This window comes from Lepisosteus oculatus, chromosome 23 (assembly GCF_040954835.1).
Source record: "Lepisosteus oculatus isolate fLepOcu1 chromosome 23, fLepOcu1.hap2, whole genome shotgun sequence".
In the NCBI taxonomy this organism is placed as follows: Eukaryota; Metazoa; Chordata; class Actinopteri; order Semionotiformes; family Lepisosteidae; genus Lepisosteus; species Lepisosteus oculatus.
The window spans coordinates 3,717,498-3,733,228 of record NC_090718.1 but is presented as its reverse complement, the minus strand read 5'-3'; the positions used below and the strand labels follow the sequence as shown (position 1 = coordinate 3,733,228).

The 15,731-nt window shown below is 50.2% G+C and overlaps 1 protein-coding gene across 5 annotated transcripts; it reads right to left on the bottom strand.

The window, feature by feature from the left end:
* On the bottom strand, positions 1-15,600 carry LOC107075740 (tumor necrosis factor receptor superfamily member 5-like). 5 transcript variants are annotated; one of them, XM_069182475.1, is made up of 11 exons: positions 15,509-15,600; positions 13,760-13,989; positions 11,533-11,617; positions 10,367-10,492; positions 9,601-9,753; positions 8,649-8,742; positions 6,845-6,924; positions 5,651-5,752; positions 4,882-4,904; positions 4,222-4,399; positions 1-3,293 (listed from the first exon to the last, which is right to left on the bottom strand). In XM_069182475.1, the coding sequence occupies exons 2-11, from the start codon at positions 13,820-13,822 to the stop codon at positions 3,031-3,033; spliced, it is 1,167 nt and encodes a 388-aa protein (XP_069038576.1). In that variant the 5' UTR covers positions 13,823-13,989; positions 15,509-15,600; the 3' UTR covers positions 1-3,030. The 5 variants fall into 5 exon arrangements, with proteins under 5 accessions (XP_069038576.1, XP_069038574.1, XP_069038572.1 ...); XM_069182473.1 differs by lacking the exon at positions 15,509-15,600 and adding an exon at positions 15,461-15,491; XM_069182471.1 differs by lacking the exon at positions 15,509-15,600 and adding an exon at positions 14,862-15,428.
* Positions 15,601-15,731: the final 131 nt, after the last annotated feature.

The following is a 15,731-nucleotide window of genomic DNA, read 5'->3' as shown; positions in this document are numbered from 1 at the left end:
TGAGGTTGAGATTATTTATTTTATTTTCCGGGAGTGGAAAATGGTTCTCAGAGAGATAAACTTCAAACACAGTACAGGATCCCCCCACTCCTCCTCCACTAGTTGTCCGCTGTGCAGTAGCTTAGAATCAGACGCCAATCCCACACAGATCTAAGTCAGGTCTTTTAAAAATAGGAGTGAGGGGGCGTGGGTGGGCAGATCTGTTCCAGGCATGGCAGAACGCTGAGAGAGACGGCCACAAGAGGACAAAAAAGACAAAGAATATTAAGAGCGAGCGAGCGAGGCAGGACCGAAGGGAGGGGTGAGTGTCAGATTGTGTTTCTTAATGCTGTAAATTGGGCAGACAGCGTAGCTGAGCTGCAGCTTCTGAGCACATTAGTAAGACCGGTCCGATAACACCGACCGTTAACCAGAAGGATGCAAGTGGGGACGACAGATCTGTGCTGTTGACACAGAAAAGCCAAGGGGGGGTGGCGCAGCTGTACACAAAGGGGGGCGGGGGTGTGAAACAAGCCGCCCAGCCGTGTTGTTCAAGCCGATACCCTGGCTTCTCTCGAGACACAGCCAGCCAGGACAGGAGGCGCTACTGTACACAGAGGGTGGCGGGGGGGGTGGAACAGGCTGCCCATCTGTGTTGTTCAAGCGCATACCCTGGCTCCATTTAAGGAAAGGCTGGGAATCGTCAGACCGATGAGTTACAAAAGTTAAGGCATTGAACTCGGCCCTCCCTGGCTGACCGCCACTGTCTTTTTGCTCTCGAATTGACTGAGAACAGCAGATCGGGTTCAGGGCTCCGTGCAGGAGTGTTAGCAATGATTACACCAGCTATTCCAACCATTAGATCTCATGCTAGAGAGAGCCCCTGGGGGAGTGGAGTTTGCAATGTGAACGCCACTGGCTCACTAGTCCAACCCCCCCACCCCCCCATGAGCTCCCACTGCGAGACAGACCTAGATCTAGCAGAGCACTGTCGCCCACTCATCCTGAAACACAAGACCGGCGCATTTCTGAATTCTCGCTAGGTCAGCAGCCCCTTCTCAGAAGCCTGATCACACAGCCAAGAAAAATAACGGAAACTGTGAGCCCCCCACCACCACGCTCTGCTCCCTCAGGGGCTGGCGCCCCATTAGTGTCTATCTTCCCCCCTCCCCCCAACTTGAGTGTCTTTCAGACTGAGTGGCCCTTTTCAAAGGATCCTGGGGCACCCTGCAGACAGAGGTGGAAGCCCTCGGGGGTGTGGGTTCCAAGTCCCCATTTGTGCGCTACTCCAGGGGCTCCCAATCCTGCTCCTGGTCTTGGGGAGCCCCCCCCCCTCCCACACACACACGCCCGCTGCCTCTCGCCGCAGCCGAGCCCTTTACTGTTACCAGAAGTCAAGTCGCTGGCTCAGTGGAGACTCGAATGCCGAGCGACTGCCTGTAGGCCATCTCGGGCCCGTGTGATGGCTGGGGGGCGGGCAGGGGGGGGTGGGCAACTCTGTCGAAGGGGTTAACATCTCAGCCTGTGGGTCCAGCCTGATCCGTTGTGCCCGCACTGCTTTACACAAAGGGTGGTGGGAGGGTGGAACAAGTTGCCCCAGTCAAGCTGTTGAAGTCGATGGCAAGGCTTCCTTCTAGACTTCTAGGTAGGAATCCTGCGATCAATGAGCTAGGAACAGCCAAACTACCACACAGGTTCCCTTCATTCAAGCATGTCTTCGAAGCGTTTTGCGAGCCAGAGGCCATCTGTCAGTTTGATGTTCAGGGCAACGAAGCTCCGATCAAGAGTTCCCCCCGGCCACTGAACCTCTCTAGGCACGTCTGGAATCAGAATCGCAGACCTGCTGTCCCAGGGCCCAGCAGACAGGAGACGGCCGGCCATGATTTCATCTGTGACGTTTCCGGGCGTGTGCTATGACCCAGGGAACTGAAAATGGTGGTTTCCAACTGAGGGCATGAAAAGAAAAAAAAAGACCTGCCTCTCGCAAACTTTCAATTAAATAAGAAAATGACATCCCAGTACACGTTTTTTATGCACCTGTACTTGCTTCCCAATGAGACCATGAGCTAAAACTATGTTTCCCAATATGATTGGCTCATCCTGAAGCCACCCAGGCAGTGATTGGTTCACAATGAAGCCACCCAAGCAGTGATTGGTTCATTCCAAAGCCACCCAAGCATTGACTGGCTAACTGTAAAACCACCTAAGCGGTGATTGGCTAATCCTGAAGTCACTCAGGAGTAAGAGATGCCAAGCATGGCACAATCCAAAGTTTACAGACAGAACTTTGCAACATTCTTCCAGACTGGAAGTCCAGGTGAACACATTCAACCATGTCCCCTCCTGCGTGACCAGTGGGGCGTGTGAAGCACTTCCCCGAAGAAGGAGGAAAATCAGAGGCACCAGTGTCCTGAAGTCTGTTCTTTTCTCCTGTGGGGAAGCTTGTGTCGGCACCCATAGCATCCTCTGTCCCGCAAAACCAGCATGTAGTTAATGCAGTTAAAACCCGTGAAAGTCAAGGAGCCCGGTCATCATCCGGCAGGGTGCTTATAGATCAGCCAGGGTGAAGATCATCGTCCGGCCTGGTTTCAGATGCATCACGTGACGACAGCACTCACATATCCCACGGTGCGCTGCTCGGAGGCTCTGGCGTCCAAGCCCTCCCGAATGATGGCCAAGGGGGAGCCGGCCGGCTCTCCAACAACACCGAAAAGGAAATCGGCAGACCCAGCAGGCAGCAGCAGAGGTCCAGGGTCCGCCGGCGGGCTCACTGTACGCGCGCGGTGTATCTCTCCTCGGTTCGGAGCTGGGAGCTCCCTGGGAGCTGAGGCCGTCCGAGAGGCAAGTGCAACTCCGCCACCCTGCCCGGCGGACGGGCCGAGCTTACACACCCAAGGTGAGGCGGGGGGTGGGGGCAGCGCCTCGGGCTCCACGCATCTGTCCGTCGGCGTCCCTCCCGCCAAGCGCGATCACCTGCAACCCTGATCGTCCGCGTCTGGCCCCACCCTAACCCCGCCTCCCCCAGGGGGGGCGGCAGTCTCCCAGCGGGCGCTAGGAATGATGGGAGCGCGTGTCTTCCACGGGCAGGTGATACTCCTTCCCTCTTTCCTGCACGGCCTGCCCCCCCGCCGCCTGCTCCTGCACCGGCGAGCTGCTCTCCTCCACGGACAGGGAGGGGGAGAGCGGGGAGCCGGCCGGGGGTCCGGGGAGCGCGCCCCCGGGGAGCTGGAGGTCCAGGTCGGGAGAGGAGGCCGGGGAGGGGTTGATCACGGGGCCGTTGTAGATGAAGACGTTGCCGTTGACCGTCATGCCACCTGGGAACGACAGGGCCGACACTGACGAGACCAATCCCAGCGAGGCCGTGCCCAAACGCTCTTTATAATCAGCAACACCGTTCATACCAGCACCTGCGCCTTCGCAGGCCCATAATGATACAAAGATATGACGACAATGTTATTAATATTACGAATAATACAGGCCGGGGGGGACAAAACTAGAAAGAAGAGAACTCAATGAGAAAATTCTCTCCCCTCACACTCTACAGACACTGAAGCACGGTTCCCTTAGACCACGTGAATGGAATATTTTCACCATCCGTCCATGTCTCACTGCTTTCACTAATACAGGGTCGTGGGGAGCCGGAGCCTGTCCTGGCCTGCAATGGGCGCGAGGCAGGGTACACCCTGGAAGGGACGCCTGGCCATCACAGGGCACACACTCACACCAGAAGCCAGCTAACCCTCCAGCCTGCCTTGGGCCTGTGCCGAGGAGAACATGCAGACTCCACCCAGACAGCACCCCAGGAATTGAACCCGGGGCCCCAGCGCTGGGAGGCAGCAATTCCGACCCCTGAATAAAGGCGAATAAAGGGAGATCCGAGAGGGAACGAGAGAGCTCGTTCGGAGCCATGTTCGGGGAAGGGAAAGAAGAAAGGAGACTTAAAAACGCAGGATAAAAAGAAGGACAGGTCGTGGACAAGACAGGGATGAAATGAAAGAAGAAAAAGCAAGAAAAGGTCAAAACGGCCAAAGTAAAAGGATCAAAGCAAAGGTGAAACCCTTCGGGTTTGAAGAAGCTGAAGAGGCCCTTACAGGCGACACATTGTGTTTCTCTTCTCTCTCTCTCCCTGTGGGGTTCACCTCAGCTGGTCCTCTGCCGTAACTGTCATGCTCTGAGCGCTTATTAAGACATGCCCTAGTGACTCGCGACACACAGAGCGCTCGACTATGAGGGGGGGGGTACCTGAGATGAGCGAGTGGTGGCAGGGCCCCGAGTTGAGTGGGGGGCTCCCCACGGGCCTGTGCATCTCGGAGGAGGAGGTGGGGGTGGTGGCGGCGGAGGACGACGCGCACGAGTAGTTCGCACCCCCCGCTGGCACCAGCAGGCTCTGGGAGGTCACGCTAGAATTGTCAGGCTGTCTCTGAAACCAACCGCAGCAAGAAGATGGTGAGCAGCCTATTCTCACTTTTGTAAGATAAAATAACACTTTCACCAAACTTTAGGCATGCAATATTAAATTATTACAGTTACACAGTGCAGTAGTTCCAGTCCAGTGATGTTAAACCAGTGCAGCTACACAGTACAGTAATTCCAGTCCAGTGATGTTACACCAGTGCAGCTACACAGTACAGTAATTCCAGTCCAGTGATGTTAAACCAGTGCAGCTACACAGTACAGTAATTCCAGTCCAGTGATGTTAAACCAGTCCAGCTACACAGTGCAGTAATTCCAGTCCAGTGATGTTAAACCAGTGCAGCTACACAGTGCAGTAATGCCAGTCCAAGGTTTTACATTAGTGTAGTTACTCAGTACAATTCTAACAGTATAATGTAAAAACACATGCAGTTTAAAACGAAAATGAACTTTACAAAACATTTTAATGAAACTTCAATAAATTCTTACCCGTCGAAAAAACATACAGTGGCCTACAAAGCAAAAACAAGAAATATAAAATTAATATGGGAACTGCAATCTTTATTTGTGTACAAGATGCCTTAAGACACCGTAGAGAATCATAAGTCTAGTTTATCTGCAAGCTCATTCATTTTCGATATGTAAGGGTTTTAATACTTAAAATTATTAAAACAATTGCACTGAAAATATTATTTAAAAGTATACTGTGCATAGTATGATTTAGTTCTGAATTTAGAACCAGATAAAACCTTAAATGCAGATGAAAAGCACAGTAAACATAAAGCTAAACAATCTCATTAATCATGTACCTGATACAGCCGACACACACAGAATTCAACAATATTTTAATCCCACAGAGAGTGTTACGGGCCGTTATGTCTGTATCTGCCTCTGGATTTCTGACACTCAGGACTGACTGAAGAAACAAGCTAAATAGGTCTAAGCAAGCAGATCAATGAAGTCACCAATCAGCACTGGAGACTTGGAGCTCAGCTGGAATTAAATCCAACAGAGACGACGTTCCTGCAGGACCAGGGCTTACTGCCCTGATAAACTGGACCGAGCAGTGGATTTTGCCTTATGAGCCCGCTCGGTATCTTGAAATGCCTGCACTTTTGGAACTGGGCTTAAATTGCCTCAGAGGGTGCAAGATGAAACAAACGCCCTCAGTCTGTGAAGGCAAAAGCAGAGGAATTGCAGAACACAAAGAAATGGCTATCGACACTGTTAATATGGGTGACAAGGAAACAATGGGTACCTCTGGCCGTCTTCCTCCCAATCCACAAAGATGTCATGCCAATAAGAACAAGTAAAAGGATGGATATTAGGATGGGTACAATGACAACGAGCCAGGAAAAGCCTAAAGAAAGAGACAGGAATTAATAAAGCACAGTGACCCTGACTGACTGACTGGACACTACAGCACAGTGACACTGACTGACTGGACACTACAGCACAGTGACCCTGACTGACTGACTGGACACTACAGCACAGTGACCCTGACTGACTGACTGGACACTACAGCACAGTGACCCTGACTGACTGACTGGACACTACAGCACAGAAACACTGACTGACTGGACACTACAGCACAGTGACCCTGACTGACTGGACACTACAGCACAGTGACCCTGACTGACTGACTGGACACTACAGCACAGTGACCCTGACTGACTGACTGGACACTACAGCACAGAGACACTGACTGACTGACTGGACACTACAGCACAGTGACACTGACTGACTGACTGGACACTCTAGCACAGTGACACTGACTGACTGACTGGACACTCTAGCACAGTGACACTGACTGACTGACTGGACACTACAGCACAGTGACCCTGACTGACTGACTGGACACTACAGCACAGTGACCCTGACTGACTGACTGGACACTACAGCACAGTGACACTGACTGACTGACTGGACACTACAGCACAGCGACACTGACTGACTGACTGGACACTACAGCACAGCGACACTGACTGACTGACTGGACACTACAGCACAGAGACACTGACTGACTGACTGGACACTACAGCACAGAGACACTGACTGACTGACTGGACACTACAGCACAGTGACACTGACTGACTGACTGACTGACTGACTGACTGACTGACTGACTGACTGACTGACTGACTGACTGACTGACTGACTGGACACTACAGCAGAGTGACACTGACTGACTGGACACTACAGCACAGAGACACTGACTGACTGACTGACTGACTGGACACTACAGCAAAGCGACACTGACTGACTGGACACTACAGCACAGAGACACTGACTGACTGGACACTACAGCACAGCGACACTGACTGACTGACTGGACACTACAGCACAGTGACCCTGACTGACTGGACACTACAGCACAGTGACCCTGACTGACCCTTCAGTAAACACTGATGGACATGCTAGTGAGAAATGGTGAGAAAAGGAGAGAGGTTACCTGCAACTTCAGGGTTTTTACAGACAGCGTCTCGCAGAGCTGTTCCTGGAAATGCCTGAACTTTCCCAGACTCTGAGCAGCTGGAAAACAAGGAAGAAATATGATCGGTAACAGCAGACGCAGTAGAGGCAACTGTTACACCGGCCGCAGTAGTCACAGCACAGGCAGCAGCCGGAATGAGTAGTCGTTCATTCAGGGTTCACAGTAAAATATGAGGCAGAGTAGACACTAAGGAAAAGTGCATTAAGACAAAGGAAAGGGAGGTATGTCTTTACGCAAAGGGTGGTGGGTGTATGGAACAAGATACCCTACTATGTCATACAGGCTCATGACCCCCGAGATCTTTCAAGGATCAATCGACTAGTGGAAAGCAAATGAGTGCGATAGGCAGAAAGGCGTTTTTTCCTGCGCTTCCTAATGACTAAAGGAAGGATCTGTCCTGCTGTCCTGAGAAATGTAGAAACAGCCAGAGGAGGGAGAGGCAAAGGAGAAGAGATTAGAGCAGTGGTTCTTAACCTTTTGAATAAATTCCATTTGTTTTCCGTTTCGATTCTTTCGAAAAAGAAATAAATCAAAAACAGGTCAAACTCGCAGCCCCACTAAGAGTAAAACCGTTTCTGAATAGATGTGCAGGTGATCAGATTAATTTTCATCAATTTTTAACTTCAATGACGTGCTGCACGTAGGCTAGTCACTAGAACACACGTTCATATCGCCCTTGCCATCGTGCCTGTCATACACCTGAGCGTTACAGACGCGGTGGTACTGTGGCTGAGGAGCTGTACCTGTGGCTGGAAGGTTGCCAGTTCAAATCCCGCGGCCGGCAGAGGAATCCTACTCTGTTGGGCCCCTCAGCAAGGCCCCGATCCCCAACTGCTCCAGGGGCACCGTATAAATGGCCGACCCTGTACTCTGACCCCCAGCTTCTCTCTCCCTGTCTGTGTGTCTCCTGGAGAGCAAGCTGGGGTCTTGCCTAATGCAAGAAACTGTATATGGACAATAAAGTGACCTGATCTGATCTTATCTCAATAATAGCCCGCTCACAGCAGGGCTGCCTGGCCTGGTAGCCTGCTTGTCTGTAATAAAAAAAAGAAAGAAAAACGGATACGTTTCCTGTAAGGGGTGGAAAACGAGGCCAGAGGAAGAAAATGTCGACGAAACAAATACAGACAATGAAACGTGTGCAAACAGAAAAAAAGAGCCAGCGCAATGAGGGCAGGAAAGTACTTGAAGAAGGGAGGAGCGAATCTGCCGTGATTGATAAGAGATGGGCGGCCTTTCCGTTGGCTTTGTAGTCAAATTCACGCCGCCTGCAAAACGTACCCTGTAAAAAGACATTTCGATCCTACAAACCAGACGTCGGACCAGAAACAGGACGTTTGGGACGGAAGTCCTTCCATCAGCTGTGCAACTTCAGAAGCACTTTGCTGTAATAGCTATTATAATATTCCATATTGCTATTAATATAGCAATTTCTATCCTACCTCACACCTTCTATATTCTTCTATATTACCTCACACCTGAAGAAGGCTCCACAGCCGAAACGCTGTGTTTTCTTCTTTTTTTATCAGCACGGAATAAACCTGTTACTTGTTCCTTTGCAGCCTACGCATGCTGACGCAGCTCCCCACCTGAATCAATATTATATTACTATTATATATTATATATATGGTATAAAGCGGTGTGACATATTATAATATAATATTATAATAGCTATTATGCACGCAGGTAAGGTAGGCCTAGTATTGATTAATATATGCGGCCTGCGAGACTTGATTAGAGCATTGTGAACATTGTGTCTTACACGGTGTGGTTCCTGCAGACCGCCGTCACAGAGTCATTTTCGTTGAATGTCCCATTCGGACAGGCCTTGCACACGGGGTGCGTGTAGTTGTTCCCTACAGAGAGAAGGACGGGCAATGTCAGTGTCATGCATCCATCCCCCTGGCGCCACCCACCAAGCTGAAGACAGTGGGGGGGTACCCATGGTACCCATCGCCCGTGGGCATCGCGCAGGGCCAGACGCAGACGCTTGAGCGAGACAGCGCAAGCTGGCTCTACAGGCCTGTGGAGGCGCAACTTGAAAAGCAAAAATTCCCCTAAGCTTCAATCTAGCCAGGTTTTGCTTCTGCGGCCTATGAAAATACACACACAGCGCCCTGAGAAACGAGGTCCAGCTTAATGGAATCACGCGTCTTCTTCCAGCGAATATTTGGCATCGAAATCTGAGCGCACACACGCGCTGAAAGCTTCTATGGGTAAGCAGCGAAAAAAAACTGAATGCAGACAGGCCAGTTTTAAATACAGCAAAGGCTTAAAACTGAATTAACTTCTTAAGGTCTTTAAATTCACGGATGGCCATCCAATTCGCTGTGCTCGTATATTTTGTAATATGTCAATGGGTCAGCCTAATGAGAAATCAATAATATAGGAACGTTCATGTGTATATGTTGTCAATTGCAATCAAATCATCTGGAGAAAGCACCAGACGTCCACTTGTCTGCCATTATTATGGACAAAGACACAATTTCTGAAGACCAGGTTTGGAAACACACAGTTTGTAAAGTTGTAGGCGCTTTTCGGTCTAACTTGAATGGCTAACAATCAAGGACTCAAAATTGAGGGTCTATATGGATGTCTCCAAGTGTGTCCCGACAGCCTGTAGTCATCTCGGCAAGTCTGTATTGTCGCCCCCACGTTGTACCCCACTTCTCCACCTGTGCTCCCCTCCCCTCCCGTCCCGTCCCCCTCAGTACCAGGGATCGCAGTGTAGGTTCCTGGGGGACAGTGGGCCCACAGCTCGCAGGCCTCACAGCGCCCGGAGATGGACACACACACCGCTCCCTCCGCGCACACACACTCCGTGTCCTGAGTGGAAGTGCAAGGTGATCGGGTCACCAGCTGAACCTCTGGAGAGACAGAGAGACATAATGGATATAAACACAAGCACTGACTGGACACTACAGCACAGTGACACTGACTGACTGGACACTACAGCACAGTAACACTGACTGAATGACTGGACACTACAGCACAGAGACACTGACTGAATGACTGGACACTACAGCACAGTGACACTGATTGACTGACTGGACACTACAGCACAGTGACCCTGACTGACTGACTGGACACTACAGCACAGTGACCCTGACTGACTGACTGGACACTACAGCACAGTGACACTGACTGACTGACTGGACACTACAGCACAGAGACACTGACTGAATGACTGGACACTACAGCACAGTGACCCTGACTGACTGACTGACTGGACACTACAGCACAGTGACCCTGACTGACTGACTGGACACTACAGCACAGTGACCCTGACTGACTGACTGGACACTACAGCACAGTGACCCTGACTGACTGACTGAATGGACACTACAGCACAGTGACCCTGACTGACTGACTGACTGACTGGACACTACAGCACAGAGACACTGACTGACTGACTGGACACTACAGCACAGAGACCCAGTCTGGCAGATGCAGTAACTGCGTCAGGTCTGTGTCTCTCACCAGTCCTGCAGCTCCGGCAGCCGCGGCACTGGGAGGCGTAGTTGGGCAGGTCGATGTAGGTGCCGGGCCTGCAGCTCTGGCACTGCGTGTCTGTGTCTGCGGTGCACCGGCTCCTCGCAAAATATCCTGTCAGGAAAGAGGGGCACGGCAACACATCAGCACTTCAAATCCCGCCAAACAGGCAGGTCACCACAGGACAGACGAGTCAAGCGCCTGTAAAGACACTGAAAACAGTCCCGCATCCGGTTCTATTTCAATTTACTGAGCACAGGTACATGGAGGGCCTGCAAGGCGCTAATAATAACAATAACTATGATCATAATAATATTATTATTATTATTATTATTATTACTAATATTGTTATTGTTGTTGGTGTTGTTATTATTAAATATTATTATTATAATGAATAATATTACTACTATATTATAATAATATTATTATAACACAGTTCTGCTCAGGGTACAGGAGATCTCTCTCCTTGGAACAGCCCACATGCTCTGCAAAGTCCTAACTCTTGGACAATAGCAGGACCGAAGGAATCCAGTGGGTCCCTGGTCAACAGCAGCCAGCAGAGAAGCTGAAAAGATAAAACTTTTATTATAATAATAATACACACCAGCTCTCAGTGGGGAGGAGAGCAGAGTGATGAAGCCAGTTCAGAGGTGGGGGTTATTAGGAGGCCATGATGGATAAAGGCCAGGGGGGAAATCTGACCTTTTGACAGGACTTTATTTTATATAGCGCCTTTAAAGGCGGCTTCTCAAAGCGCTTCACAGAATGACAACGACAATAAAAAAAAAACAATCCACGAGCTATACACAATGAGAAGACACAGTGAGGGGAAACAGCAGATGGAGGGTACTGGATAGAGGAGGAGCAGAGGGGTAAAGAACAGAACCAGTTCAGGACAGGCTCTTCTAAAGACGAAGGTTTAGAGTCGGGATCTGAAGGAGTTTAGAGAAGGTGACTCTCTGATATCCTTAGGGAAGAGAGTTTCAGAGCCTGGGGGCATAACAGGAGAAGGCCCTGTCACCCCTAGAGTGCAGACGGGCTTGGGGGGACTGATAGGAGACCAGAATTAGAAGAGCAAAGGCTGAGAGGTGGGGAGTAGGACCCAGCAACTCAGCCAGGTACTGAGGTGTTAAAGCCCTGCAGAGCCTATTTACCTGGCTTACACTTGCTGCAGCAGACGCCTTTGCTTACATACTCATCCTCAGGGCAGGACCCATTAACTGGTTTGTAAGGATGAACCTGCAATGGACAGGGAGAGTAGGCAGTAAAAACCACGCAGTGGAAAACAAAGAGCTCAAGGCGACCATCGTCATCATTCCGGCGTCCTCCCACTGGAGATGACCCCCCTGTTCCCCCAGTAACGGCGTCACAGCCCAATGACCTCAGCTTTGAGGCACTGGACCGGCCCAGAGGAGGAGACCAGGACAGCACATCTGACGTGCGGTGTCGCCCCCTGTGCCGATCTAGCGCTCCCCTAGTGGGTATCATCATCGCCCTTAATCCATGTCATTGTAAGGGTGCTGCATTTCAAGGGGTACTGCAATGCTATTTTTCGATTTCGGGGTTCGAATCTGCCACTGATGAGTGCATTTCAAGCCACAATTGGAAGCCAAGTGGACACAGCAACTTATAAAACCTCCAATTGACATCATAAAAGAGGTGACATTTCTAGGTGAGCGTGGCACCATGTTCTGAGATTCAGAACGAGGCAACAAAACGTCCGTCCGCAACTGAAACGGCCCTATTACACCGTGTACAAGCAGGCTTGTGAATGCATCTCTTTTAATCCGATAGAAATATGGCTCCGGACTTTCCAAGACGGTTTTGTGAATAAATAGCACTTGTTAACTCGGCACGCAGATCACGTTGGAGCATTTCTGCGGTGAAATGTCTGCTGCACGACCTGTGCTTATTCGTTCGCCCACCAGTCATGACAGCGACTAGTGAGCAGGAAGGGCTGCTTCACATCGCAATTCGCTCAACCTCTCGCTCTCGCCCCAGGATGAGACCAGGGGTTTGCACAAACATGGTAACTTAATACTTTCACAAAGTTCAGGATTTCGTGCTTAATTTGAAATGGGTGCAATGTGCACCGGCAGTGCATTTATTTTGCTACCGAAATTTTAACAACCAGTCTGTGAAACTTGGACCACGGCTCCCCACTGCACCACATTGTGTTCGCAAGGCCCAGCAAACTTTTCATGCCACCTGTATGCGTTGATGACACATATATAAGTACGTCCACACCTAGAGCCATTGTGCTTAACTTGTGGTGGCACCCAATTCCAGTACCTCTCAGTTTGAGACTGTCTGCGCTCCGGCACCACCTTGTGGCATGAACAATGTACGATCTAAAAACCATTTTAAAGATGGTCTCCATTTCACCCCACTGGCTCATGAATAGCACATAAAATAGCCTGCTTTGCTCAGCAACGTGCAAACACCTTAGGTCTTGGAGACTCACGCCTGGCTACGCTGCACACGCTGCCGGTGCAGATTGGGAAGGTGCGGATCTCGCAGGCTCAAACGTTCAACCCGCACACTTCCTCAGAAATTAGGAGAAAATGACTTGGGAAGGTGCATTCATAAAACCTACCCAGCACTCGATCCTCATCCTATGAGTTTGAACTTTTTTGTGCTTAAATCATAATTTAAGGGAAAAAGAACAAAAACGAGATTTACGTCTGTAAGATTACACATTTTGTCAATATGGTCACTCCTGGGCTAAATACAGCACAGGGTAAAGGAAGATCACACAGTCAATCAGAAACCATGCAGACCTGACAACAGGTCCATCAGACAGGCAGTGTCGAAAAACTTGATTCGACCCAATAGCATACGATTACGGCATTTGAAATTACTAATGAAAAAAATCTCTTTTGCATGTTGTCATCAGCATTGGCATTGAAATGTAACCATGAAACACACACCAGAGGACACCAGCGGAAATCAAAACTAAGAACAGGAGGCCTGCCTTTACCCAAAGAGCAGCAGGAGTATGGCGCGAGCTTCCCAATCACGGGGCCGAAGAAGATACTTCGGCTTCTTTAAAGAAACCGTAGGACGGGAACTTTGGATCGATGAAGCGCCGACTGTCCGACAGTGCGCTCGTTAGTCAAGTGCGGCGCACTGGTGTTGAGCACAACGCCCATCCATCCAGGTTCTAGCTGCTTCTTCCGATTCAGGGTCTCAGGGGAGCTGGAGCCCATCCCAGCAAGCAACGAGCACAAGGGCAGGACACACCCTGGATGGGACGCCAGTCCATCACGGGCGTTAAGCACACGTCATAATGAAATGACCGCGCCGAAACACTGAGCTCCGGCACCTTGTCATTTTACCAACTGAGGCCTGGATACATAAATAACATGAGATGTCACTTACCTTGGCCAGTGCAGCCTGCAGAGCTATCAGCATAAAAACAGTGCTGGAGAACATACGTGTCATAATGAGGAAGAGGGAGGGAGATGGGAGTCGAGGGGGAGAGAGCGCGGGGGTGGTCAGTAGGAGAGATCCCGGCGGTGGAGGGAGGGAGAGGAGAGGGCTCGGGAAGGCTCCAGGGCAGAGAGGTCCTCACGGCGCGATAACAGGATCCATTTTGGCGTGCCGCCCATCTGCAGGGAGGGGTACAGAGAGAGACGTCAGTAACCGGCACCGCAGCCTGGAGCGCCGAGACTGTGACACAGCGGGAAAACCGGAGCGCTCACGTCAGGAGGGCGAGTCGACAGGCTGGACACTGCAGCACACAGGCGGGGGGGTGGAGCAGACAGCAGCCCAGTTGGACTGGTCCGTGGAAACGAAACAGACTTCCATTTTCGCACGTGACACGTATTTCACACACACACACACTCCCACAGACATTCGCACCCAGACGTGCACTCACGATACATACACACACCGACAACACAGACACATACACATACAGCAACATGCCCTCACCTAGATTCACAGTACACAAACAGCCTTTGGTATCCCTGTCTTCCTGGCTCTTCCAATAGCCTCTCATCTTAGATCTAGGTGCTATTCCAGACTCCACGAGGTTTGAAAACAAGCCAGAAGCACACTGAGGGTCAGATACCCTCGCCCTACCAACCGACCCGCCATTTTCAACTAAGCGGTCTTGTGACAAGGGTGAACAGGACACAACACCGAGCACCAAAAGGCGCTGCAGAAACACTTGTACACAGGACCCAGGGCCTGACTCAGACGACCATACAGGACTCTGATTTTTACAATGCGGTTGTGTGGGAAGGGGGGCATTGTTTTTTTTTTTTCCTGAAGGTCTCGTCTTGATTTCTGTCAAAACGCTACAGCCACTGTCTGAACACAATACACAAGACAAAAGCGTTCAAGCTCGAGAAGACCATGTTCAGCTTGTGGCTAGCGCCGGAAAAGTACATTTTGTTCTTCTTACGCAAAGTCACAGGCAAAGCATCACAGTATGCAAATATAAACCACAACAAGCTTAATAATTATAATACCGTACCTCACTTTTATTCAATGCTGGAACCTGCAGTCTGTATCAGAGCATTTTAACTCACAATGTCCGCCTATTATGAAACTGCTCACACATGGACGATTTTCGCCAGAAGATTCCTCGCATTACGCGTTCATTTCAATCGCTTAAGTCTTCCAGACCGTAACCGTATGAAACGGTTCCCCGTCTGTCCTCAGCTTTTTGTAAAGACCCTTGAGGATTCCAAAGTAAATTTTGTTTGGACGTGTCGCTATAATGTCTGCTGCTGTCGGGACCTCCTGTCGCCGAGTTAAGCTGCGTCAGCCTCCCAGAATGGCTCTAGACATCTATTTTACTTGTCGAAATGACAATGGTTGTTCGGGTAGGCTTTGATGCGTGCCCAACGCATCGGTTTCAAAACGTCTTTGACCCACTTCCTCAGACAGGGGCGAGTCCCTTCTTTCTGACAAAATGGCGATTTCCTCCTCCTCCGAAATCTGATCTAACTTTCGGTTTCACAAACTGAATCGCGTCCTTCTGCTGAGCCTGTAGAACACTACCATCTACCTCCACAGCGAGTAACTGACTTCATAGGACTGGCACCCTGCATGACTGAGACAAAGACTAACCGTCACACTGTAGGACTGGCACCCTGCATGACTGAGACCCAAACTTACCGTCACACTGTAGGACTGGCACCCTGCATGACTGAGACACAGACTGACGGTCACACACTGTAGGACTGGCACCCTGCATGACTGAGACACAGAGTGACTGTCACACACTGTAGCCTGATTGTCTGACTGAGAGTAAGGAACTGAGTATACCAGATTTAAGGTGATTTTTTAATGAAATAAATCAAGTATAAATACAATATAAAACAGGAATATATTAAAGAAT

Bases quoted from the DNA above. Each gene is read 5' to 3' on its own strand.
- LOC107075740 (XM_069182475.1), bottom strand. From the start codon at position 13,822: ATGACACGTATGTTCTCCAGCACTGTTTTTATGCTGATAGCTCTGCAG. The intron at 9,754-10,366 runs GTGAGAGACACA...CTGTCTCTCCAG, and splicing joins CTGCCGGAGCTGCAGGACTG to AGGTTCAGCTGGTGACCCGA. The intron at 5,753-6,844 runs GTAACCTCTCTC...CTCTTTCTTTAG, and splicing joins TAAAAACCCTGAAGTTGCAG to GCTTTTCCTGGCTCGTTGTC.